The sequence below is a fragment of the Rhipicephalus sanguineus genome, chromosome 11, assembly GCF_013339695.2.
Source record: "Rhipicephalus sanguineus isolate Rsan-2018 chromosome 11, BIME_Rsan_1.4, whole genome shotgun sequence".
NCBI classification, from domain to species: Eukaryota; Metazoa; Arthropoda; class Arachnida; order Ixodida; family Ixodidae; genus Rhipicephalus; species Rhipicephalus sanguineus.
Genome location: NC_051186.1, coordinates 135,658,559 through 135,684,147, shown reverse-complemented (window position 1 = coordinate 135,684,147; position 25,589 = coordinate 135,658,559). Strand labels below are relative to the sequence as shown.

Sequence of the window (25,589 nt, the reverse complement as noted above, 5' to 3'; positions counted from 1 at the left end):
AGCCACTTTGGCACAGCCTCTCCGAGACCCTATCAGACCAGGGGCGTTTAGGGGGGGGGTTAACCCCCCCCGAATTTTCAATTTTTCTTGCTTTTATATACACACACATACAAATGCACCACACACGAAAATACATTAAGTATGGTTGAACCCTCCTCCCCCCCTGAAAAAAATCTCTGGCCCCTGTAGCAGACGATTCCGCGACAGCGCCCAACAAAAAAATAGTGGATGCGCCCAGTGTTGCCGGAGCACCAATCATTATGAATATTTCCTATTGCTTTCTTGCAGTCGAGAAGTACAAACATTTTTTTTCTGCAGTGACTCCAGGCTGAGCTAAAAGCATGCAGGAAGGCACCTAGGGATTCTGTAGTTAGCAGTGAATTCCCCCGGAAAAGTAGGAAACAGCCACAAGAAGTAGCCAGCTGTGCACAGGCTGTACTAATATCATTTCGGTGGTGTCCTTTATTACCCTTGAAAACTGTTCGCACAGTGCGCTGCAGTTGAGACTGTGACTCAGGGAGAACCTCCGGCTGTAGATGGTCGATGCTCCACACGGCCGTACTCTTCCACGCATAAGTGGCAGCTCCATAGGCCTGCAGGAGGCAACAAAAGGAGTAAAACAAGACATCGCAGTTGGCTCCAGCACCAGGGGAAACCTTTAGAACAGTTGTCGAAGAACTAACTTTATTTCGATAGTAATGCCTGTTGCCGAGCGAGTTCACAAGATTACGTTGTTGCCAGTTGGCGAAAAGAAAGAGGCTGAACTTGGCAGTTTTTAACGACTTGTCAAGAAAGAGCACAGATGTAAAACAAAGACAAACGAAGGCTTTTTTGCCTGGTCATCCTCGCAACCTTGTTGCAAGTAAACTCAATTGAATTCAATAGGAGGAGGAAACACACAAGACGAGTCACCGTGGGCTTGACAGAGGATGGTCATCTCGGTCATTTCGCTACCTATGCACTGGCTACAGGAGTGGACATGTCCAGACATGTCCACTGGTAGACCGAGGTGTGGCTGTTGACCTTGCCATTGTGCTTGCCAATGTGCTTGCCAATTTGCCGGTGCCAAACATGTAGGACATCCCAGGTGTGCTAAATCAGCAGTAGAGCACTATGCCGGGTTGTGCAATAAGGAGCGTATTAGGCCTAATTGGCTTAGGCACTGCATTATGATTACCAGAGCATGGGTGGTGATGGCTAGTCAAGCTCTAATAAGGTGCGAAGATTTCTTAACTGTTGTGTACAGTTGCTTTGAGCAGGAGAAAGCCAAGTCAGAAGGAGCTACCTGACTTTCAACAAGCAATGGCCAGGACTGCTAGACTCCAAATGCAATTCAAAGCTAAGGGTGGTGACTAAGGATTGAACCGGACTATTTAATAAGTAAAGTTAGTGACCAGCCACTAGTTTTCCTGCGATTTGTATTTCCCACCTAGTATTTTTCTTATATACCTATTTTTCAGTGGACTTGTCCAATTTGTTTAAGTGGCTAATGTTTTTGTCTTAACTTCTCACTCCATTTCTTGGGTGACCCTGAAAATTTTGAGTATTGGACGAAGATTACAGGGCTCTACCAATGGGCAAGCCTCGTAGAGAACCAGCATGAGCATCAAAAAGACTGTCCCTTTGCAAGCATCCGGCCAGCAGGAAAATTTGCAAGGTTGCACGCATTACATCTGTGGAAAATGTCAAGAATGTGGATAGATGCAGCTTGAGTGGGACCGCCACCTTACTGAAGGCAGTTTCCGTGGGCACACTACACTAATCTGTTCCCCGATTTCATGAGAAATATAATGTCACAGGGACACTCACCTTCGGGTGGCTCGGACAAGGGCGGCTGCAAGCAGTACATATGGTAGCCACGGTCACAGTCATCACAAAACAGCAGCTGGTCCTGCAACACAAGGGACTAGCCTGGTACCAACTGACTGTACATGCATCCTCCAGACTTGTCAAGACTGAGAATTGAACATCTCAGATGAAACTCCTCACATCCCAAACACTTAGGGCGGCGACACCTCATAGAGTATATCCCAAGTGCCAGGGTCAACACAGTCGTCTTCATGTTGCCAATCATTTTGAGTGACAAAAACTGCAGGTATTACAGAAGATGAGCCGATAGATATTTATTATCTCGCTGCCCTTTAGCCTTGCTTCCATGCCCAATACACCAAAGGGATTTCAAGGAACATTCCATGCAGATTCCATACATGACACGTGTACAAGTTCACAGGTATTGAGAATATACAAAGAGTACACACAAGCACATTCATGTAGAAAATACAAACAGGAAATCACAAAGTAAAATAGGTCTTGCAGTCAAAAGTTTAGCTAAAGTTAAACTAGTCAAGTAACATGGTGATGAAGTTGTGCTCACTGACCACAAATTCTTCATCAGATTAGGTTTCCCAAGTGATAACTTGAGAACATCTCAGAACACTAATTGTGTGGCTGCATAGTTTTCACTTAACTGAAGCTTGTTTGTAATTAAATTTTTTATTACAGTACCTGAAAGTCCCTTTGTGGTGACTGTGACGTTACTTTCAGTCACATCATGGGGCAGTGTTCTTTTTCAAGTTGTTCTGTAGCATTTGTTTACTGCTTCTTTCCCTCTATAGTGTAAGACAAGGTTGTGTTCAATTATCCATGCCTAACGTTGAAGACGTGTAGGGTGCCAGTAGCACTATGCCTGAGCATACTGCAGTCGGTGCACACCTTTTTGACAACCACAGTCTGGTGCAAGCTAGAACAAACAATGGGATGCCGCACATTCTGTAAACCCGATAGGCATTTATTAAAGCGAAAGCCTTATATGCCTCAGGAGTTCACAACCGGTGCATTCAGTCAGTCTCGGCAAAAGAAGAAGAGCGTCACAAGGCTTCAGACGGGTGAACCGGGAAAGTACGTTCTGCTCTGGCATTTGGCCGCGTAGAAACACTGGAGCCATCGCCGCTCCTCTTCTGCCTCTCACCAGTATGAAGCAGTGAGGACTGCATCCTGTGATGCCATCACAGCACAAAATTTGTGACGCAATCGTGATGCCACCAATGATGTCGCGATTGACGTCTTCCGGCATCATCTTATCACGTTATAACATGACATACTCGCCTGGTGAAATTGACGGAACACTGGATGAGGGTCAGAAAGCTTCAGCTTTCACTTTTGCTGTCCTTAGCAATGCCTAAAGAGAATGCCAATTGTTTACAATTGCAAATAATTTGAGTGAGACGGATAGCTACAGTGAACATCACAAAGGGATTCCTGAAGAAGAATAATCTAAAAAACACTTACCATTGGGGTTAGCAGTATTTCTAAGCAAATCAAAATAAATGAAGCACTATAAGCAGCATTGCAAACACGTGGCTTGTGAGGGACAGCTCAACTTTGTACTCTGTGTTGTCAGGCCTCCTACCAATGGCTGCTTGCTGAGTGTAGTACTATACTATATATGTGGTATAAATACGTGGCTATATACGTGGCTACATACGTGGTATACTATATCTCGAAACTCCTCTCCGGGATGTTGTTGTCTACCACACTCAACATTATTCGGCACATTTCCCTGCAGCCTCTCATCATCTCTGCACCAGGAAGATCTCATACCTTTCACCAGTGCAGGCAACAGTGATCATGAGTACCAGCTCTCTCTGTATGGGAGACTGCAAATGGTGGAGAGACACCAAAAAGTTGAACATAGTTTACCACCTCGCATATGCTGCAAAGTCATGGTTCAATAATCGGGGAGTAGACCTCCCAGCATGGTCAGCCTTCCTGATGATGTGATTGTGCTTCTTGACACAAGGGCCAAGTGTAGCCAAAATGCACTAATGAATGTAAATGAGCACCGTAAAATCCCGAGCAAGCGTCCCGGCCCCTACGGAGAAAGATAATCCGACAAGATTTGGAGGGGAAGGCCCTTGCTTTGTCACGGATCAAAATTAAAGATGGTGGCGGAAGAGCCGTGCGTGCTTCCAATGAAATACGCTATTGAATAGGAATGGCTTTACTAGCCCTCGTCAAGCAAATAAAAACAATGAATGAACCAGTGAAAATAGCGGGAGGGAAGGGGGGGCACTTGCTCGGCCATTGACGGATATTTCAAATCACCGATATTTCAAATGACGGAATTTCAAATCAGGGGGCCACTTGCTCGGGTGGAGGTGCTTGCTCGGGAACTTACGGTAATCAAATATCATCAAGTAACATGATGTAAAATATGTATACTGTATTGACGTGAATTAGACACACTATCGTTATGAAACTGTCATAGTTATGAAATTGTCATTTATTTCGAAATTTACACCAGGCTTTTCACTGACAATTTTATAACGTTGCTCGAATTTTATCTGTGTGTCACTTTTATTGTTTTTGACAAGCAACCTTATTTGCAACGGTAAGGCATGTGTATTGGAGCATGTGCAGCTCCTGTTTTATGTGAAATTTTTGTATCAAACATAATTTTTACTTACATGGTGCTTTTGATGGGGGCCGGTTTCAAAAGTGTTCAGATATGTTAATTTTTCAGTACTTCTAACCCGCAATGATTTAAAGCTGCAATTCCAAGCACATCATGTATGCTGGGCATGTTCTCCCCCCTTGCCAGGAAACAGTTACTACCTTTCGACTCTGCCCACTCTAAGCTCATAAAGGGGGAATTGTGCCGAGAGCTGTTGCCGCTTGGCCGCAATCAAGGAGGTTGAAAAAAAACTTCTGGAGTGGAGCCGGCGAGCCGCCGCTGAAGCCGACGACCGCCATATTGCTCCGGGCAGAAAACGTGTCGGTCGTCGCTTGAGCCCGCGCGGAAGTTCCACAGATGGCGAATTTCTCCGCTCCTTTGGTGACAAGCGAGTGTTGTGGATGTCTCACTTGTTGGACTGCGATCTACTCGATAACCACATTTACAATTTGTCGAAGTTTACCAAGCTGTATATAAAAAACGCCGGGCCTGCGCGCAGCACAGTCACAGCGAAAGCTGAAAGAGCGGCCTTTCTAGAGCCCGTTCTAAACTCTCTTGGGGAAACTAATACAAGTACACTTTCAAGGTAACCACTACGTCGCAAATCATAATTTTTGTGAAGTACGGAAGCAATCACTATGCCATTATTCGTCTTTCTGCGGATAAGCGAGGTGCCGCTACACATCTGTAAGGCATTATGTGAACTTTGTTGATGCTGCCTGTGGTTCCTGGATGAAGAATTATGGCTGAGCCTTTTGTAATGGATTTGAAGCAATTAACGATCCGGTCACTCGTTGCGCAATTAGCATTATGTGACGCCTGGTCGTTATTTTACTCTTCTGACACGCTATATTACACATTTAACACAATTCCTTGCCCGACATGACGCCTGTAAAGATGTTTTTGCAAAGGGGTTCCAGTCACTAGCGTGGCTCTGTGGTAGAATACTCGACTGCCATGGAGAGGACCTGGCTTTAAATCCCATATGAGCCTGTTTATTTTTATTTATTTCATTTTTCTTATTTCGCACGATAGTAGTTACGGACACCGGCGGCGGCAGCGGACAACCATCCCACAGCTGTTGTGATTTGATAAAAGCTTTCGCTGTAAAATCAGGCTTCACCACATTTCAAAAGAAATCAACCGGAAGAAAATTCGGCAGATCCCACGCGTTGTGGGAATCTGTTTCATGCGAAGCAGTCAGCGAGTACTGCTATGCTGTATTTTATGGCTTTGAGCCAAGCGTTACGAGGTGGATCAACGTGTTTTTGTAAGTGTAGTAGCTGTGTGCACATCGTGGGCTTACCAGGCACGTCAACACTGGCGTTTAAACGGCAACTTTGAGGTGCAACGTAACGTCAGCCCTCACGTTAGAACACACACGTCAGTATTATCGAAACTAAGTGCACATTATGGTGCAACCATGCGGATATCATACGTAACTTTCGTTAATGTATTCCTCTGGGTCGAGCAATGCTTCAATATAGCGTGCTGAAACATAGGAATATAAATGTAATGTTTATTACACTACTATAAAAGCGGAGCCAACACTGGAACCGCAGACGTTAATCTGATATGACACCTGTATCGTAGGAGTACATACGTACTGTGCATTGCTTTCTTGCAAAATTAGATAGCCAGCACCACAACCACACTTGACGTTGCACAGACATTACGCCTGCATAGGCTGTTTTTCCGAACCAGTCTATATACCCGACGTACCTTTGTGGTAGAATACTTGATTGCCACGCAGAATGCTTGGGTTAGATTCCTGCTGTGATCTTAATATTTATTCTTTCCATTCGTCGGGTCAACGCTGCCGATGTCGGTTTTTCTTAACGCTCTCGCATTTAAAGTACCAATGTCTGTTCTCGCGGTTCCTGGGTAGATATAAACTGTCAATCACATGTGGCGCATACCCGTACACCACAGCCAGTGGTAAACGGCTATGTGCCACACGTGTCTGGAGTAAAGGGTTTGACGACCTACGCGACAGAATTTTCCCGTTACTCATGTCATGATGCGACAGCCATATCCGTCCAATCCTCTTACCCTCCCATGCCGATTTTGGTCTGCACCAAGTAAAGGAGGCGATCATGAGAGCACCTCGGCGTAGGTGGCTAGGCAGATAGATTCGTAGATAAAAACGCTGAATGTGCCAAAGGTTCGCTAAGAAATGCCTCGCATTTAAAACTCCCAGAGCGGAGTAAGAACACGGCTGACAATTAAGGACTGTTATTTTGAAAAAAATTATAGACGAGTGTAAACAAGAGCTGCAGCAAGCTAGTCAATTAATCTGCTTTCGTATCTCTTCTTTTGCTGTGTTTACTTTTTAAGGGTGCGTGTTTCATATGGTTAGTTTCGTGATTGTCTGCATTATGCGTAAACCAGAGCAGCAGCAAACTGGTCAACTAGTTTGCTTTTGTATCTTTTCTTTTGCTGTGTTTAGTTTTTAAGGCCGCGTGTTTCATACGGTTAGTTTCGTGATTGTGTGCATTATGATGCATTTTGAAGTTATTTTGGATTTGTTGCTTTATCGATTCACGTATAAACCACATTGTATATTCTTTTTTCTTTTGAAATTGTGTAAAAGCCGGGGGTGAATAACATTTTATGTACCACTTATTAACTCCTCCATGTGCTTCATTTCGGGAATGCTGGAAGCGAATTCTACGTGTTATCAGGCACGCTTCAGCCCATGTATTATGGTGGAAAAAACTGCCTTCTTCAATCCTGCAGGACAACAAAAAAATTCGGCCAGATAAGTGACACTAACTATCCAGTTCTCACGCTGAAACGCCCCCGCGGAAGCTCACAATTACGCTGTCCTTGCTCAAGCTGCGCTGCCTCTTGCCCGGAGCAAAATGGCTGCCAACCGGTTTCCCAGGCTTCACCCGCTCGCGTGGGCACGTATAGGGGACCTCCACTCCAGAAGTTTTTTTTAAACCTCCTTGGCCGCAATGGCTACATTACAGTACGCAGAGTGACTCGCAAACAAAAAAAATCACTTTTCTTGTAATCATATTCGTAGCACAAAAAACCAGACGCAGACACAAGTAAGGAACACATACACAACACTACGTGTTGGGAAGTTATACATGCATGTTATACATGTAGTTAGCGACGTATGTGTATGTTATACGTACAACACTACATGTTATCGCCAGTTTAACAAATAAGAAAGACTAGCGACGGCGTGCTAAACTTTCAACAACGGAGACACACACTGCAGACTTTGGTTAGGCTGAATATAATGACAAAAAGCACATCGCTGGAAAGGATCGAGTAGAGGGTGGCATTATGGAAAAGCTCCAGTAGTGTTTGTTGCGACCAAGCATAGTTTTCGGCCATAAACGGTCCAATGCCGTGTAAACAGGTGGACTAGTGAACTTTGGCGCAGTTGGTGCAAGCTGTACTCGAATATGCGCAGCAAGGCGCAGGGATATGGATTTGTAGCAAAATGGCGAAGTTGGACCACCGCTGCAAAAGCTGTCCTACATCAGTGGGAAGAGTCCCACAGCTCTTCTGGAAAGCTGTTGGTGTTCCTCAAGGCCAGAAAATTTCATAACTGCCGTCCTTTACGATTATTTTGTCGCAGTGGGGTTACTGCATTTTTTGGGAAATTTATGGCTGTGCCCATACAATCGGGTGGATTGCTCAGGATTCTGGTGTCCCAGGCAAATTGCTAGAACTTGCAGGTATGGTGTTCTCCAATGCGTCACAAACTGTTCACTATGTGGATGCTGTGGAATGGTGCCCCGAGCGTGTGCATTTTGAAGTGTGGCTTTTTTTCGGAATGCCATCAAGAAAAAAAAAAGACAAATTCAAGCATTGGAAAAGACAGATGACGTACATCGTTGTCCGAGGTTCCGCACAGGCCGCAGGACTTGCACTCGATGCACTGCCAGCGATACTTCTTCACCGACACCGTCATGTTGGGCGTGAACTGAAGGCACGACGGGTGCGCTGCATACAAAACAGTGGCACCATCTCAAAACAGTTCTACAAGAAAGCACGAGGTCAGCAAGAATGCACGTCACAAAAGCGGTGGATCCTATGAATCATTAATTTGATATTTACCTTGTCTGCATTCAATATGAGGTGGAACACAAGTTAAGTGTACAGCACATCTCTTGGTTTATTATAAATAGTGAAGCGTCATCTGAAGTTAATGATGAAGCACAGTGCTAAATGTGTAGAGTGCAGAGCACCGGCTCGAGAGCAAGGTTCAGGAAAAGGAAGATGACCGGTCGGGAGCATGTTCATGCTTGGGGGGCTCACACTCGCTTGGACACTGAGGAGATTTGGTCAGTCTAGCCCTGCATTCAAGCAGTGGAGGTCTAGATGTTTTTCGTGTCACTGACTCTGTGTTTTCTCTGAGAGCTCCAGCAGGCCACTGGCTCAAAGGCCAGCCCTGAGCCCACGATATCAATAATATCGGAGCACAGCTATCAAGCTAATCTCTCGATGGAGAGAGCAGATGTTGTCCTACGCCCAGTTACAGCACAACACAAGAAAAAATGTAAGCTCCGCCCACAGAACCATGGTGTGCTTGTCCTTCACATGTAAAAGACGGTTTCCTTGCAAACTGTTAGTGCTTTTTCTCGGCTAATGTAAATACCATGCATATTATGAGTTAAAGGCTTGTCTTTAATACCAAGAACATTACGGTTGGGTGAACAGTGATGTCAGCGTCCCTAATGAAATTTACCAAGTTATTCAAGTTTTCAACCAAAATCCAGTGACACAAACACGTGTCCAACAACTACATGAAACATGCGAGAAGCGCCTGACGTCACGAAAATGAGTAAGCGCTATTAGATGGAACATTTATGTGAATTCTCTGTGGGAGAGACAGTGATGGCTGGGGCCAGAGCTGACATTTTTTCTAAGGTTGTAACCGAGTAGAGGGAGTCTGCCACTGGGGAGTTCGAGATGACTTATGTCCCACTGCTATTGTTCTAGCCATCCGGTCTGCCATACGGATGGCTAGAGCACTAGCAGCTGCTTACACGGCTTCACTGGATATAGTTACGGTTACATGGGCACGCATCGCGGAAAGAGCTAAAATTTTGAACTGAATGTTGTTTGCTCTTCTCGTGGGCACCGCACTTGAAGATGGGGCGATGACGTACAGCACTGAGTGCGTTAGGTAGATGAAGGTGCTGCACCATGTAGCAGAGTGCCTCGATGTCCACTTTGCTCGCTGCTCCGTGCAGCAAGCGAGGTGTCCATCAAGGCACTAGCACAGCATAACTCCAGAGTCTTGCCAACACGTTTCGGCCACGCATTGTGATGCGTGTGAGATGCTGATGTGCGTGCATCACATGATCCTCCAGCCAGGAGAATGCAGGAAAGGAAGAGCTTAGGTGTAGGCCAGCTGGTGATCCATGATTAGCAAAGGTAACCGTAAAACCACACGGGACACAGAAAGAGACAACATGAAGCAGTTACCATTGCCATCGCTTTGTGTTGTCTCTTTGTGTGTTATGTGGTTTCGCAGTTATCTTTGCTAAGCAGAGAAGCTTGGCTTGCACAGGCTAGACAGGGAATGTAACAAAGGTGCGAAGCTCGCCTCCTCATATCACAATTGTGTGCTGCTTCAAAAGATATTTTAACCTTTGCTTGTGATGTAAGCAAATGTGTACTTTTCCGTTGCCTTCACTCATCACAAAGACAAAGTCGTAGTTTCACGACGAGGGCAAAGCAATGAATGCGATAGCAACCAATTGGAATGTTACACGAAGTAAGGCCAGCAGCTTGAGTGCCTTACCTGGTGTAACTCACCGAACGCCGGAGTAAGGAAAAGTGGCTGACTAGAGCAAGCAAAGCAACCTTTACACTGGCTATGCCTTCATCACAAAGCAAGCAGTGAGAACCTCACGTACGAAGGTATGAGCCATCTAGTGATCCCTGTCAAGACCAAGCACAGAGTTCCTACCGGAGCCATGCAGGTGCCCCCCCCCGGCCCTTTTGTGCTATGAAAGATGGCCAACACGTTTCTTTTCTGCTTGAGCCCCTGCCTTCGGTTGCACTCACATGCTTTCACTCACACGTAGAACACAGAACATGCGGGACGATATTGTCGATTTGGACTTTATACCAAACCTAACAGTAATGCTGATAGTGACGGCAAAAGCACACCGGGAGTGTCCATGCAACTGCTATTGCAACAAAATAAACTTGTGTCATGCAGGAAGTTTAGTACCGTAAAATGCCGAGCAAGCGCCCCCCTACGGTGAAGGATAATCCGACCAGATTTGGAGGGGGGGCGCTTGCTCGGTCCCGGACCGAAATTTAAGATGGCGGCGGGAGAGCCGCTAAAAATAAAAAATGCCCATCCACGTTTCTAATGAAATGCTTTATTTATTTACTGTTTTTATTCTCCCTCGTCATTGTCAAACCATTGAAGCAGCGACCGGTTTGACCAATATACGACCAGCCACATGACAACGGAATTTCATAAACAACATTACATAGGTATTCAGTGTACTCATTCTTGCGGTTATTTTTACACAAGTGAAGCTCGCCTTGAAAAAAAAAAAAGTGGCCGCATGGGAAGAGGGGGAGGGGGGGGCGCTTATTTCAGATCTCCCGAAAAAGGGAGGGGGGCGCTTGCTTGTGTGGGGGCACTTGCTCGGCATTTTACGGTAAACACAGCCGTGCTCATTTTCAGCCGTAATCTTGTAAATCAAACAGGCCAGCAATATCACATGATGATGCCTGTTGCAGCCCTGAAGAAGACAAGTACGCTTGTCAAAATGTCGGCTCCGGCACACACCCCCTGCTTATGAAATTTTCGTGATGACGCTTACTTACGCATGAAGCAAGGAGGAAAGCAACTGTGTGTGCAGTATTCTGAACATGTATAAATCTCGTGTTAAGCTTATTTGAAGAACTTGTAACAAGCTTGCATCCATGGCAAAATCGTGCTCGCGTCAAGGTCATGAAGAGATTGGCATGAGCACGACTAGGAATGGATGATATCATCCTAGGGATGGACAAATATTCGGGCACTTCGAATATTCGAACGAATATGCCAGTATTCGAATTCGCTTCAACACGAATTTAGATTATTTGAAATGAAAGAATACATGTATACAGTCGAACCCACTTATAACAATACCGGTTTTAACAATATATCGGTTTTAACAACGAGAAGCTGCTGCACCGTCAACTTTTCTATGTTATCTATGGTGAAATAACCCACTTACAGCAATGCCCGCGTGCCGCATTATCGGTTATAACAATGAATTCTGGCTGTCCGTGCCGAAAGGTAATGGAACGTGAAATCCTTGAAAAGAAAGATGAAAACGAGAAATTCAAGCTGCTCAACCCCCGCCCACAACCCCAGCATCCCTTCAGATTCGTGGTATGATTCACCGCATAGCGTTGTGGCCTTGTGGCAAAGCTGACTTTTGAAATCCGCTACGGTGCGGGAGCGGCGGTGGCTTTTGTTAATGCACTTTTGAACATGCAATTGGAGTAAAAAGTTGAGATTGGAAGAGTTTCGGCGTCCAAAACTTCAGACGCTGTTATACATTGGAACTATGGGGCTTGTGTTCATCCCATGAAATGTCCGAATCTTCAAGCATGTCCGAAAAATCAGCAGCTTAATCACTTATCACTGATGTCAGTTGGCATATCCCATCTCATATAGTTTTCTCACAACGGCCTACCATCCCCCCTGCTCTGCCTTTTTGTTCGTGCAATCCATTTATAGCAATTATCAGTTATAACAATGAAATTTTCGTGGTACTTGAGTATTGTTATAAGTGGGTTCAACTGTACTTGAATCCATGTAACACCCCCCCCCCCCCCCAACCCCTGTAAAGGTGGTTACACTGCAGCGCGGAGGTGCTATGCCATGAAACTACCCATATGGGGGGAATCCACACTTCAAGATTAATTGTACATATTACGTTCACCTCAATTAAATATTCTTTAAGTTTAAATGCATATTATGCAGGCTTATATGTGCAAAGTATAGTAACTTTTAAAACATAACGTATTGTGCCACTTATAACTTGCTGCTATTCAACTCCTGCTACTATTCAAAGTTGCTTCCACTTCACTTCAAACCAAAAACGTGACATTCACACATGCCTAGTTGCAATTTTTAAAAATATTGTGCAAGTTAGTTGGGTCTTGACAAAAATGTTAATTTTTCTTGGTAATATGTGATACGTATATACTATTTGAACTATTCGACCAAATCACCCTTCACTTCGAGTTCTGCTTCAAACCTCAAGCTTACTAATCGCCCATCCCTAGACAATGCACATTCCAAGTGTGTGCATCAAGTCTAAAGCAGCAAAGTAAATATGCAAGCATGTTGTAGGCATCAGATACAGCTAAGTAACTGCGCAAGAGATTATGTATATAATTAAATTATCGTGTTTAACATTGCAAAACTGGTCAGTGGGTTATGAGGAATGCTGTAGGACTTCGTTTTAATTTTCACGGGAATTTGTTCATCTCAACTGAACACATGGCAACGAGTGTTTCCTTCATTTTTTTCTTCATTCATCTCCGATCAGAATTTTGCACCACGAGTGAGAATCTAATCCATGACCTCACGCACAGCAGCTCAAAACCATGTTGCTGCCAATGCTGTACATCACTTAAAACTGCAGTGCAGATGTTGCGACAGAAATTGAGTACGTCACATTCATGCCATGCAAGTATGTCTCCAAACACGCGTCATCGTCAAAATGTACAATGTTTGCTTCCGAAGAGCATAAGATTTTTTTTACGGCTTTTAACTACTACAAATCACCAAATGTTGACCTAACAGAATCTGTGACTTCAGAATTTATAGCAAGTTGCAGAAACTTTGGAATGCAGACACGCGCAGCACTGCTATGCAGAAAGTCCTGCCGGTGGAACTTTTTTGCCAACCAGCGCCTGCTTCGAGGAAGGGGTTTGTGGGTGGGGCACTCTCAGTGACGTCACACTGTTCGCAAACAGGGAGAGGTCTATCAATTTCGACAGTGCTTTCATATCTACACCAAAGCAATCCTGGGAAGAAGGCTTTATTCAAGTTCTGGCACATTCATACCCGTGTCACACGGGCGTTTCGAAGGCCATTGAACCAATGGTCCATTGACTCAACGGGGATGCACGCGCTGCCACACGGGCAGTTTCGAAGGCCATTGAGTCAGTGGCCCATCGAGTCGACGGAGCACTACACAACTCCATTGAAACTTCGACGGCCATCGAGCGGCGGAAGCGGAAACAGCGTCACCGCGCCCTCTCGTTCCGAGTATGCTCGTACTCATGATTAGAAAAGGAAAAATTTAACGAGTACGCATTAAAAGTAGTGTGCATGGGCGTTGTAACTTATTTACTAAAGTATTTGTGAGATTTCACGCTTCGTTCTGTCACCGCATCCATAGTCGTCAGCAAATTGTTCACGAGCACTCAATGGCGTCGGCTTCCTCTTTTGCCGCTTCGATCCCGCAGCCGCGTAGAACACCATAGCGGCCTTGTCATCTGTTTCACGGTCACTCATGATGGCGGAACAGGCACGTAATGAAACCAATGAAACGAAATTAATACACGCAACCGCAAAACCAGGCAAAACTACGTGGTAAACCTCGCAAACCCGGAAAAGCGGCCGGACGGGTAAAGCGGTTATAACGTAGCCACAGTTTCGCTGTTCAACAAACTTATAACCAACTCTGCTTATAACTAATAATGCACTGATAATTATGTATAAACATTTTTTTTTATATTTCAGAACAAGACAACGCACAGATGTGTGCTTTTAAGTGGATTTATTTTAGTTCACTTACGACGACATGAAAACGAAAATAAGATTAGCAGCTCCACAAAATGTTTGCGAGAAACACCTGAATCAGTCAACGGCCATTGAAAACCGTCCTGTGGCAACGCGAGAACTCCATCGAGTTCGATGGAGTTGTAGCGTTTCGATGGCCATCGGCTCAATGGCCTTTCAAACATGCCCGTGTGTCACGGGTATCAGAAACCCCAGTGAACATTAACTGCTCATCGGAAACGATGCCCATTGTGTACGTCCATGGCCTTTGCGATGTGATGGAAAGAAGGTGCCGAGGTGAGAGGAGAAGAAACGACACTACCTTCACAACCAATACAGCAAATCCCTGTGAAATGGGTTCCGAGACACTGGGTCCAAATAGAAACTCTGGCTGGAGTCATTTCAGCATTTAGAAGTGAATAAAACTGTCCTGTCATACCAACACACAACGACTTTTCATTGTATTGGAAGACTAGAGGCCATGTGAAGCGGATAAGCTGCAGCAGGTACTGTCCCTGCCTGCCTTGTGTGTATGGTAGAACCTGCTGATACGCTTTTGAAGGGACCATAAGAAATAAACCAAAGAGCCGGGAAACGCAAGAGCCGAAAAACAGGAAAAACACAAAAATACTTAGTTTCACATAATTTTATTTCAATGCTTATGCTCGAAAAAACCGTGCAACATTGCCTGGTGCGTTTACAGTCGCCGACCGTTTATTCGGACGCTGAAAATTCGGACATGCTCGTTTATTCGGACACCTTCGCGGCACCGCCACTCGTCCCACTGAAGCAATGTAAACTCACGACCGAAAATTTGGACGCCTCACAGCCCGCTGTTCGACTTTTCGGACTCCGGCTGGCTGATCGAGTGCGACGTTGAATGCCTTGACAAGCTGTCAGCGATGTTTACAATATTTTTGCTAGGTTGCCAGCACTGAAATGTTGCACTGGCTATAACTGGAGATCGTGCCAGTGTCAAAAATCCACGCGGAAATTACCGATCTCGAAGGCTATGTTTGTTGGCTACATGTAACGGCTGCCTTTTGGCTTTAGCCAGTCAAGTATCCATTGACCGGCTACCACGGCCAAACAGCAGGCCAAGCCAAGCCAAGATTGGAATCAGCTTGATGCGGCGTTTGAGGCGAATGACAGCGCGCACGAGTACGACGTGGATCCTAATTCGGACAAAGAGAGTACGACAACAGAAGCGCTGCAACATCAACTAGCCCAACGTCATTTCCTTTTGGCATGTGAAGATTTGCATTGTCAGATGCCTCTGTGGCTAGGCCTGATCTGCGTCCCGAGCTTTGTCTCACTCGCTTGTTGCTTGGCGTGAGAGGTATTGCTCCGACGTCGCCCGTTCCATGTGTGCCGTCAGAACTAAAGAGACGCGGCAACTACGAGGCCCTGACGATGGCGAAAAAAGCGGTGATTATTCACCAGGTGGAAGTTGCTTGGGAGTTTTCGCCGAGTTGGGCGATGAGATCATCAGTCAGCTACTCGAACTAGCGCATGTGGACAGTGACTACCGTGATGACGCACCTCCCACACCATAGCCATCAAATGCGGATTTAGCGTAGGCTGTTGCAGTGCTATTGCCGACCTGCAGGGGTGGCCAAACATTGGCTGAAATACAGGCCGACTTGGTCGCGCGTAAGCATACATGTGTACAGACGCGCACTGATAAGTTTTTTCTGGCTGCTGGGCCAATAAATGTGCTTTTTTCTGGTGAATCCTTTTTTTCGGACTCCCGATTATTCGGACTTTTTGGCGGTTCCCGCCGAGTCCGAATAAACGGTCGGCGACTGTACTCATGCTCGAGCAGCACAAAAAGTTTTTCGAGCACCTGCTATGTCATATACATTTCATAACCACAGCTGATGCCTGGCAAGCGATCATTTATGGCAATATCTTCGTGAGGTAGTCGCCGGAAGCATTGGCATCTCCGATCGAAAATGTAGCACGGTTGGCATAGTGTTGGACCACTGTGGCTCGTAGTAGATGGTGGGAAGCCTCGTAAAGCTGAAAGTACCCCCGAAAGTGATTGTTGAAGAAAATGACCCCTGCTCCACCAACTCCTCAACTTAGTCACTAGTGCACGCATTGGCGCACCCAGCTGCGACCTGGTCAACAGACAGAAATGCAGAGCTGGGAACGGCATCATCCAAAGAAATGTAATCAACATATGGGATTCTTTTGGCACCAACAGTTGTGGGTGTGAAAGGACTAAGCACACCCAACATGAGGATGAGGAGGAGGAGAGGTTGGGAGAGGAGGTAGTTCTGCAGCCCTAGTTGGGAGCATGGCTCAGTGCCTGTAGCGGAATGGGAGGGAAATAAAGATGGGAAGAGGCGAGGAGAAGAGCAGAGTGGCATCCATGGCCGAGGACGCGGCAGGTGGCTTCGACAGCTGCTTGTCCAGTCCAGTGTCCACAAGAAGAAAGTGAAGAACTGCCTTGAATACCTGGGTATGGTGAGCAGGGAACCCTCTGTGTAGCCGCGGGTACACCCTGGCGACACAAACAGGACCAGCGTCACAAATCCAACCACGAACCATGCAAACTCCAGCTCCTCCGACAAATAACGATGATGAGCCAACGCAACGGTGGAACCGAACGTTAATCTCGAAGGCCTTGCTTTCGCAAGCAATTACATTATAGACGCCATCCTTGCATATGGATCTCGAAGGCCACGCTTTTGTTCGTGGCAAACCGAAAATATGTGTTGCTTGCGCCTTTCATGCGGCTAATCTTACAGTCAAGCCAGGACAAGCTGCGTGAAAAGTCAATGTGGCCGCTCTCTTCCGTGGTCGCTCGGACGGCTCGGAGCGCACTTCGTGACGTATCACACGGGAACGGTCCCGGAACAGTTGCGACGTAACAGCGGGGTTCCCAATGCACTGGACCCTGTGGGAGCTATGCCGGGACTGGCGGGAAATGACGCAACAGCCGGGAAAACGCAGCAGTGAGGAACGTAACAGCGGGGTTCTGCTGTATTTTTGGTCACACATGATGGCGAAGCTGTAAAACAGTTTGACGGTACACTAAACACTAGTGCTGAAATATCTTTTCTGGGGAGATACGAGCTGTCAAAAGGTCCTCACAACAGCAATAGGTCATTTTTTGTTCTCCACTGCAACAACTGCCAATGAAAACCACATGATATGGGATTACCTTAATGCAGCCGAACAGTAGAAGATACTTATTTGCCAATTGAATTATTAAAACAATCTCTGTCCAATTCATGTTTCTAAATTTGAACCCCTTTATAAGAGACATGCACCAGGGAGCAGTTCTTGACCCTTACATGAGGCGTCTCTCACAAGCAGGGTACCATTTCCTCATATTCTGATCAACCCCTATTTCAATGCACACACAATGGTCGCTCTTATACCCATTTGTCCCTTACATCATTGCCTCTTACAGAGGGGTTCAACTGTACTATAGTAGAACCCTGCTTAACACCAATCGTACGAAAGCACAGGATGCTTTCCTTTTCTGTTTTGTTCCAGCCTTGCTTGAACTCACCCGATCGGCCACAGTCGGAACAGGAGACAAGCTCTTCAGGCTGTCGCGTCTTCTTGTTCTCGCCATTGTCACCCAGGCAGAAGTCGCAGTAGGGGCTTGGGTTAGCCAGGGGCTTGCCACTGGCACTGCGGCCCTGCTGCGGGGGAGGTGGGGGCTGCGGGGGGGCAGGTGCCCCAATGTCCTCCGCAGTGGGGGCCCCCTGAGGTGTCTTGAGAAAGGAGAGGAAGGAGTCCTGGAACTTGCGCAGCCCGGCCAAGGGGCTGTCGCCCGAGGCAGGACCACCACGGCCACCACCAAACTCCCCACCAGAGGGTGCACTGCTCGAGCTGTCCTCCTGCAAGTCACACCACTAGGTCAGCCACGTTTCTCTTTTTCATCTACTATAGCCTCAATATAATGTAACCGTGTACCATATTTACACGAGTGCAAGTCGGCTCAAATGTAGGTCGACCCCACCCCACCCCTGATAACTGGTCACCATGTATAGGCTCCCTCAGAAATGTAGTACTGCCCACACTGTAGGTGCTATAAACAGGTTATGGTATTTGTAACCAACAAGCATGAAACACCATATTTATATCGTGCTAATACATTCCCGATTAACATGCTGTCTCCTAGTTTGGTCGAACACTACTCAGTCTAATTTAACATCGCACACTTCAAAACCGTGCAATACGTGCAATGGGAAACTTAGGACGTACAATCAGCACCAAACCATACTATTGCAAATATTAAATATTAGCAGTGTCGAAACTTAAACACATATAAACTATTCCTCGGAATTCCCTACAGCATTTTCAGATAAACAAATGTTCTTTCCAAATGAAGTACCAGGTAAAAACAACAGGCTATAACTTCAGAAATACAGTTCAGACTATATATGAAGGAAAAAAGGTGACTTTTTAAGGGCTCGTTTTTCTTTGTTAAACACAATATTAATGAGAACTAACAGACAATAATGCCAAGGAAAGTATAGGGGGTGTTACCTGTAGTATTAAGAATATAAATGTGTAGAAAGAAAAGTGGCGAAAAAAATAACTTGCCGCCGGCAGGGACCGAACCGGCGACCTTCGAATAAAGCGTCCGATGCTCTACCACTGAGCTATGGCGGCGGTCATCCGCTCACAGTGCAGGACCGGTTATAATGCAGTTCTTTCTGACTCCCATTTATCCTCCCACAGAATTCCATAAAAGACCAGTCATAATGCGGCTGCCACAAATTTCTCAGACAAGCGAGGGACTGAGCGCGCTTCTCAGCGGAGGTAGACCGGTTGGCGTGAGAGCAACCACAGTCTTACGTCTTACGAAGGAGGAGGGGATGTGGAGCGAAGGAACGGGGAGCGGGGAAGGAAAAAAAAAGAGAACGGGCGGGGAGGGGGGGGGGGGCAGCAGCATGACGCGGGCACGTGGCGTGAGGAGGGGGAGCGATTGTCTAGGCAACGGAGAAGCTTTTGCTCCCTTTGCTCCGGCCGCTTGTCGTGTGCGCATTCCGCTCCGAATGGGCACCCGCGTCTGCACGAAGTGTGTGTTACTGCTCTTCGGTTTTCTGTCGGGAAAATAGTTGCTTCGTCATAGAGTGCAGACATTGCGCGTGCGACTGAGCTTATGCCTTTGCCACCAGCATACAGACTTACAAGCTTGGAAGACTTCTTCAGGATAGTTATTGCAGCTGTTCCACCTACCACGAACTAAAACTTCGTTTCACGCGTGCTGCCTGCTGGTTAGCTCGGGAGTGCGATATCTTCTATGCCCAATATACTTGTTGTCTTGGGCAAGCTTTCTGCGATGGCATGCCAATTTGCAACTCGCACGCTAGGCCTAACGAGCGCTAGCTGCCTCATTGGTAGCGGCTGTGGACGATCAAAGTTGCAAGTTGGTGCCAAGTCAACAAAATGTTTTGTAGTTGCATTTCGAAGGGGTGACCTAAATCTTCAACAAAAACGAGGGTGTGCACGTGCAACGCTAAGTAGTGGTTTGTGGTTGCCACTGTTTTTGACATCGTGCATGTGTACGAAATAATCGAAAGCATGTAGAATTTTAAGTGCCGTTTGACGTATACAGTGTAGCCCATTTATAACGAACCCACTTACAGCGAAATAGCGGTTATAACGAAGTGATCTTGACTTCCCGTCCCAATTTCCACATTTCAATGCCTTTCAAGTCCACTTTTAACGACGTCAAAAAATGCGACTCGGCAGATATAGCGAAGTTTTTTCGTCGAGAACAACAACAACAAAAAAACTAGGGGTGTGCGAATATTCGAAATTTCAAATATTTTTCGAATAGTGTTTGCTATTCGATTCGATTCGCACTGAAACTTTACTATTCGAACTATTCGAACTTCCCAAAGACAAATGCAGTCAACGTCCGGTTGAAAGTGACCCCTTCAGGTTTTCAATATTGTCACGTGGTCGTGACGTCGACGAACACAGCAGTCGGCGTTTGTAGGATGAAACTGTTTATTTGGCCGAACTTGTGGCCGGAAAATGAGAACTAGAACTACAGCAATGCACGCTGTACAATGATAGCGGCGAACAGGGCGTCGTCCGTCGATCAACTGACAAGCGGTCAAGCGTGTCGGCTTTTATACAGGCGCTATGGAACTTTCCAGCAATATCGCTGGTGGCGGCGTTATCTCTCGACAAAGCTGGAACATTCGCATGCGGCGCGCAATCTTAACAAAACGATCTACTAAAATCGTGAAGCTTCTCGAACACTGCTTCGCGGCCAGCGTCGAGCGTTGATAACCGTCCTTGCTGGTCAAACTCGAACACATCAAAATAAAAGAAGAAGCGGGCGTGGCATTGCCCCCCTCTGAAAAAGCATCGTCCCGATGCTTGCAACAGAACACGGAAAGGAAAAAAAAAGAAGTGCATACACAAATAAATTACAAAAGGAAAAAGTAGAGTCCCCAGGTTCGCTAACGCGCAAAAAACGGCTTAAGGCGCACGACATGGACGACTTCAGGTCGTGCGCGGCGTCGCTGGGAGTTCGTAATGCCGTCCGGGACGACCTCGTAGTCAAGAGCGCCGTGACGTCGAAGCACCTTGTATGGGCCGAAGTATCGCCGAAGAAGTTTTTCACTGAGCCCACGTCGGCGTATCGGCGTCCAGACCCACACACGGTCACCGGGTTGGTACTCCATGTGGCGTCGTCGAAGATTATATTGACGGCTGTAGACCCTCTGCTGGTTCTTGATGCGCAGGCGGGCGAGCCGTCGAGCTTCTTCGGCGCGTTGCAAATAGGCAGCAACGTCGAGATCGTCTTCGTCAGTGGCAGTTGGTAGTATTGCGTCGAGCGTCGTTGCCGGGCTCCTTCCGTAGACCAGCTTGTACGGCGTCATTTGCGTCGTTTCTTGCATGGCCGTGTTGTATGCGAAGGTCACATATGGAAGGATGGCATCCCACGTCTTGTGTTCGACGTCGACATACATGGCCAGCATGTCGGCGATGGTCTTGTTTAGCCGCTCGGTGAGGCCATTGGTCTGTGGGTGGTACGCTGTGGTCCGGCGGTGGCTTGTTTGGCTGTATCTCAGTATTGCCTGAGTTAGGTCAGCAGTAAACGCTGTACCTCTGTCGGTGATGAGGACCTCTGGGGCGCCATGACGCAGGAGGATGTTCCCAACGAAGAACTTCGCTACCTCGGCGGCACTGCCTCTGGGTAGGGCCCTTGTCTCGGCGTAGCGGGTGAGGTAGTCGGTAGCTACGACGATCCATTTGTTTCCGGTATTGGACGTCGGGAACGGTCCCAGTAAGTCCATCCCGATTTGCTGGAACGGCCGTCGAGGTGGCTCGATAGGCTGCAGAAGTCCGGCTGGCCTAGTCGGCGGTGTCTTGCGTCGCTGACAGTCCCGGCAGGTCTTGACGTAGCGAGTTACGTCGGCGACAAGGCGCGGCCAGTAGTACTTTTCCTGTATTCTTGCGAGCGTGCGAGAAACACCCAGGTGTCCAGACGTCGGGTCGTCATGCAGAGCCTGGAGGACCTCTGGTCGCAATGTCGAGGGCACTACGAGAAGGGAATCGGCTCGAAGAGGCGAGAAGTTCTTCTTAAGGAGAACACCGTTGCGCAAGAAAAACGACGCGAGTCCTCGAGTGAATACCTTGGGAACAACGGTGGTCCCGCCCTCGAGGTATTCCACAAGGCCCCTGAGTTCTGGGTCCTCTCGCTGTCGTTCGGCGAAGTCTTCGGCACTTATGGTTCCCAAGAAGCAGTCATCCTCCATGTCGTCCTGCGGCGGTGGGTCGACGGGGGCGCGGGACAGGCAGTCAGCGTCGGAGTGTTTTCTTCCGGACTTGTAAACGACGGTTATGTCAAATTCTTGAAGTCGTAGGCTCCACCATGCGAGGCGACCTGAAGGGTCCTTCAAGTTAGCTAGCCAACACAAGGCGTGGTGGTCGCTCACAACTTTGAAGGGCCGGCCGTAGAGGTAGGGGCGAAACTTCGATGTAGCCCAGATGATGGGCAGGCACTCCTTTTCTGTTGTGGAGTAGTTGATTTCTGCCTTTGATAGCGACCGGCTAGCATAACTGATGACCCTTTCGAATCTGTCGGTCTTTTGCACAAGGACGGCGCCGAGTCCTACGCTGCTTGCGTCGGTGTGGATTTCCGTATCAGCGTATTCGTCGAAATGCGCAAGTATGGGAGGCGTCTGCAGGCGTCCTTTCAATTCTTGAAATGCTTGAACTTGCGACGTTTCCCACCTGAATTCGACGTCGGCCTTCGTGAGTTGCGTCAGTGGCTCGGCGATCCGTGAAAATTCCTTGACGAAACGTCTGTAATAGGCGCACAAGCCGAGAAAACGGCGTACGGCCTTCTTGTCGGTGGGCGGCGAGAAGGCAGCGATGGCAGCTGTTTTCCGCGGGTCCGGGCAAACACCATCCTTGCTGATCACATGACCCAAGAACAAGAGCTCCTCGTACGCGAAGCGGCACTTTTCAGGCTTCAAAGTGAGTCCGGAGGTCTTGATTGCTTGAAGTACAACTTCAAGGCGCCGAAGGTGTTCGTCGAAGTTTGAGGAAAACACAACGACGTCGTCCAAGTACACGAGGCACGTCTGCCACTTCAAGCCGGCCAGTACTGTATCCATAACCCGTTGAAAAGTCGCAGGTGCCGAGCAAAGACCAAAGGGCATGACCTTGAACTCGAACAGGCCGTCTGGTGTTATAAAAGCAGTCTTTTCTCGGTCTCTCTCGTCGACTTCTATTTGCCAGTAACAGGTCTTGAGGTCCATCGACGAAAAGTACTTTGCGTTGTGTAATCGATCCAGGGTGTCGTCTATCCGGGGAAGGGGATACACGTCCTTCTTCGTCACTTTGTTCAGGCGACGATAATAGACGCAAAAACGTAGAGTCCCATCCTTCTTCTTCACTAGCACCACCGGGGATGCCCACGGACTCTTCGACGGCTGGATGATGTCGTCGCGTAGCATTTCGTCGACCTGTTTCTTCACGGCCTCGCGTTCTCGCGTCAAAACTCTGTACGGGCTCTGACGGAGTGGTCTGGCGTTTTCCTCTGTTATGATGCGATGTTTTGCCACGGGAGTCTGCCTAATTCTTGACGACGACGAAAAGCAGTCCTTGTATTGCAAGAGCAGGGTTTTGAGCTGTTCTTGTTTGTGCTTCTGAAGGCTGGGATTGATGTCGAAAGCTGGTTGCGGCGCTTTATTCGTCGGAGTAGGCTCGGGAGAATCGGTGAGGCCGAAAGCATTGCTGGCTTCTACGATTTCTTCGATGTAGGCGACCGTCGTGCCTTTGCTCACGTGCTTGTACTCGTTGCTGAAATTCGTGAGCATAACGGTTGCTTTCCCTGCCCGCAGCTCTGCTACTCCTCTTGCGACGCAAATCTTGCGGTTAATCAAGTGGTGCTGGTCGCCTTCAACAACGCCTTCCAGGTCTGCTGATTTCTGAGTGCCGACGGAAATGATGACGCTGGAGCGAGGGGGAATGGTGACCTGGTCTTCCAGCACATTCAAGGCGTGCTTTCTTGGCGGAGTGTGCGGCGGTAGTGCCTTTTCCGTGGACAGTGTTATTGACCGAGACCTCAGGTCAATGATTGCACCATGAAGGCCTAAGAAGTCCATACCAAGGATGACATCTCTCGAGCAATGCGGCAGGACCACGAAGTTCGCGGGATAAATCCGGCCGTTAATGGTGAGTCTCGCTGTGCAGATTCCCTCCGGCGTTACGAGGTGACCTCCAGCTGTCCGGATTTCGGGGCTTTCCCAGGCTGTCCTAACTTTCTTCAGCTTCGTGGCGAACGATCCACTGATGACAGAATAGTCTGCTCCGGTGTCGACGAGGGCTGTGACGCTGTGGCCATCGATAAGAACGTCGAGATCGCTAGTTCGTCGTCTTGCGTTGCAGTTACGTCGTGGCGTCGGGTCACGGCTACGTCGGTTTGTTCCGCTGCTTCCACGTTGCGTCGTCAGGTCTACTTCGGTCCGCGAGGTTTCGTCGTCAGGGGTTCGCGTCGTGTCCTGAAGCCTTCGTCGTGGCAGCGGCGTCGGCGGCGGAGGGTCTTCGGTATTTCGTCGTACAGCAACCGCACCTCCATCGGTTGCTGCCCTTAGTTTTCCGAATGCGGGCTAGGTGACCGGCCCCGGGTTGGGCCAGTGTATGGTCGGCGTTGGGGAGAGGCGTAGCGGCCTGGCGACGGCGATCGGGAAGGTCCTCGAGGGGTCCACTGCGTTCCTGCGAGATAGTCGGCGATGTCACGTGGTCGTTCACCCTGCTGTGGACGGGGCGCGTCGACGGTGAACCCACGCAGTCCCATCTGCCGATAATGGCAGCGGCGGTAGGTGTGGCCGGCTTCTCCGCAGTGGTAGCAGAGTGGACGATGGTCGGGGGCGCGCCAAACGTCGGTCTTCCTCGGCGTGTATCGCTGACCGGCTGGCGGGTGGTATGACGTCGGTGGTGGCGGCGGTGGTGCCTGGCGGCGGAACTGCTGGGGCGGCGCGGCGTCTTGACGTGGGCGAGGAGGGGGGGGCGTTGCGTCGGGCTGCAGCAGCATAGCTCATTGCTTGCAGCTGCGGCGGTGCCGGCTGAGGAACACGCAGTGACTGTTGGATTTCCTCGCGTACAATGTCCGCAATCGACGTCACTTCGGGCTGTGCAAAAGGTGCGAGCTTTCGCAGCTCCTCTCGCACGATGGCTCGGATTATTTCGCGCAAGTCGTCGGAGCCGAGGGCATGAACTGCTGCGCTGTCTTGGAATGCGCGGCGATTGTACTGCCTAGTGCGCATATCGAGCGTCTTCTCGATGGTTGTCGCCTCCGAGAGGAATTCTTGGACGGTCTTGGGTGGGTTCTGCATCAGCCCAGCGAAAAGCTCCTGCCTGACTCCTCGCATGAGAAGGCGAACTTTTTTCTCTTCGGGCATGGTAGGGTCTGTGTGGCGGAACAGCCTGGTCATCTCTTCCGTGAAGAGCGCCACGTTTTCGTTCGGCATCTGCACGCGGGTCTCGAGCAGAGCCTCAGCCATCTCTTTGCGGACGACGCTCGTGAATGTGGTGAGGAACCTGTCGCGAAAAATGTCCCACGTTGTCAGGCTTCGCTCTTGATTCTCGAACCAGGTCCGAGCGGCGTCTTCCAAAGAGAAATATACATGCCGTAGCTTGTCTTCGCTTGTCCAGGCATTAAAAACGGCGACTCGGTCGTAGGCTTCGAGCCAGCTTTCCGGGTCTTCGAACGACGATCCGCGGAAGGCTGGCGGCTCCTTGGGCGTCCGAAGAAGGATCGGTGCGGGCGGCACAGCATCTGGCATCGTCGCTGTGGTCGAGGTCAGGATCTTTGTTTGCCGGGTCTTTTCAGGTAGAGCGCCGTGCTCTGGCGGT

The 25,589-nt window shown here is 48.3% G+C and overlaps 1 protein-coding gene across 1 annotated transcript in view; it reads right to left on the bottom strand.

The window, feature by feature from the left end:
- Nucleotides 1-444: 444 nt before the first annotated feature.
- Nucleotides 445-25,589, bottom strand: part of LOC119374622 (zinc finger protein ubi-d4 A) — a 90,566-nt gene continuing 65,421 nt past the window's right edge. The window contains exons 6-9 of the mRNA XM_037644785.2: nt 17,761-18,094; nt 8,307-8,419; nt 1,810-1,891; nt 445-593 (exon numbers count right to left, since the gene is read on the bottom strand). Coding sequence (XP_037500713.1) covers nt 514-593; nt 1,810-1,891; nt 8,307-8,419; nt 17,761-18,094 — 609 coding nt within the window. The 3' untranslated portion in view covers nt 445-513. The remainder of the gene's footprint in view (nt 594-1,809; nt 1,892-8,306; nt 8,420-17,760; nt 18,095-25,589) is intronic.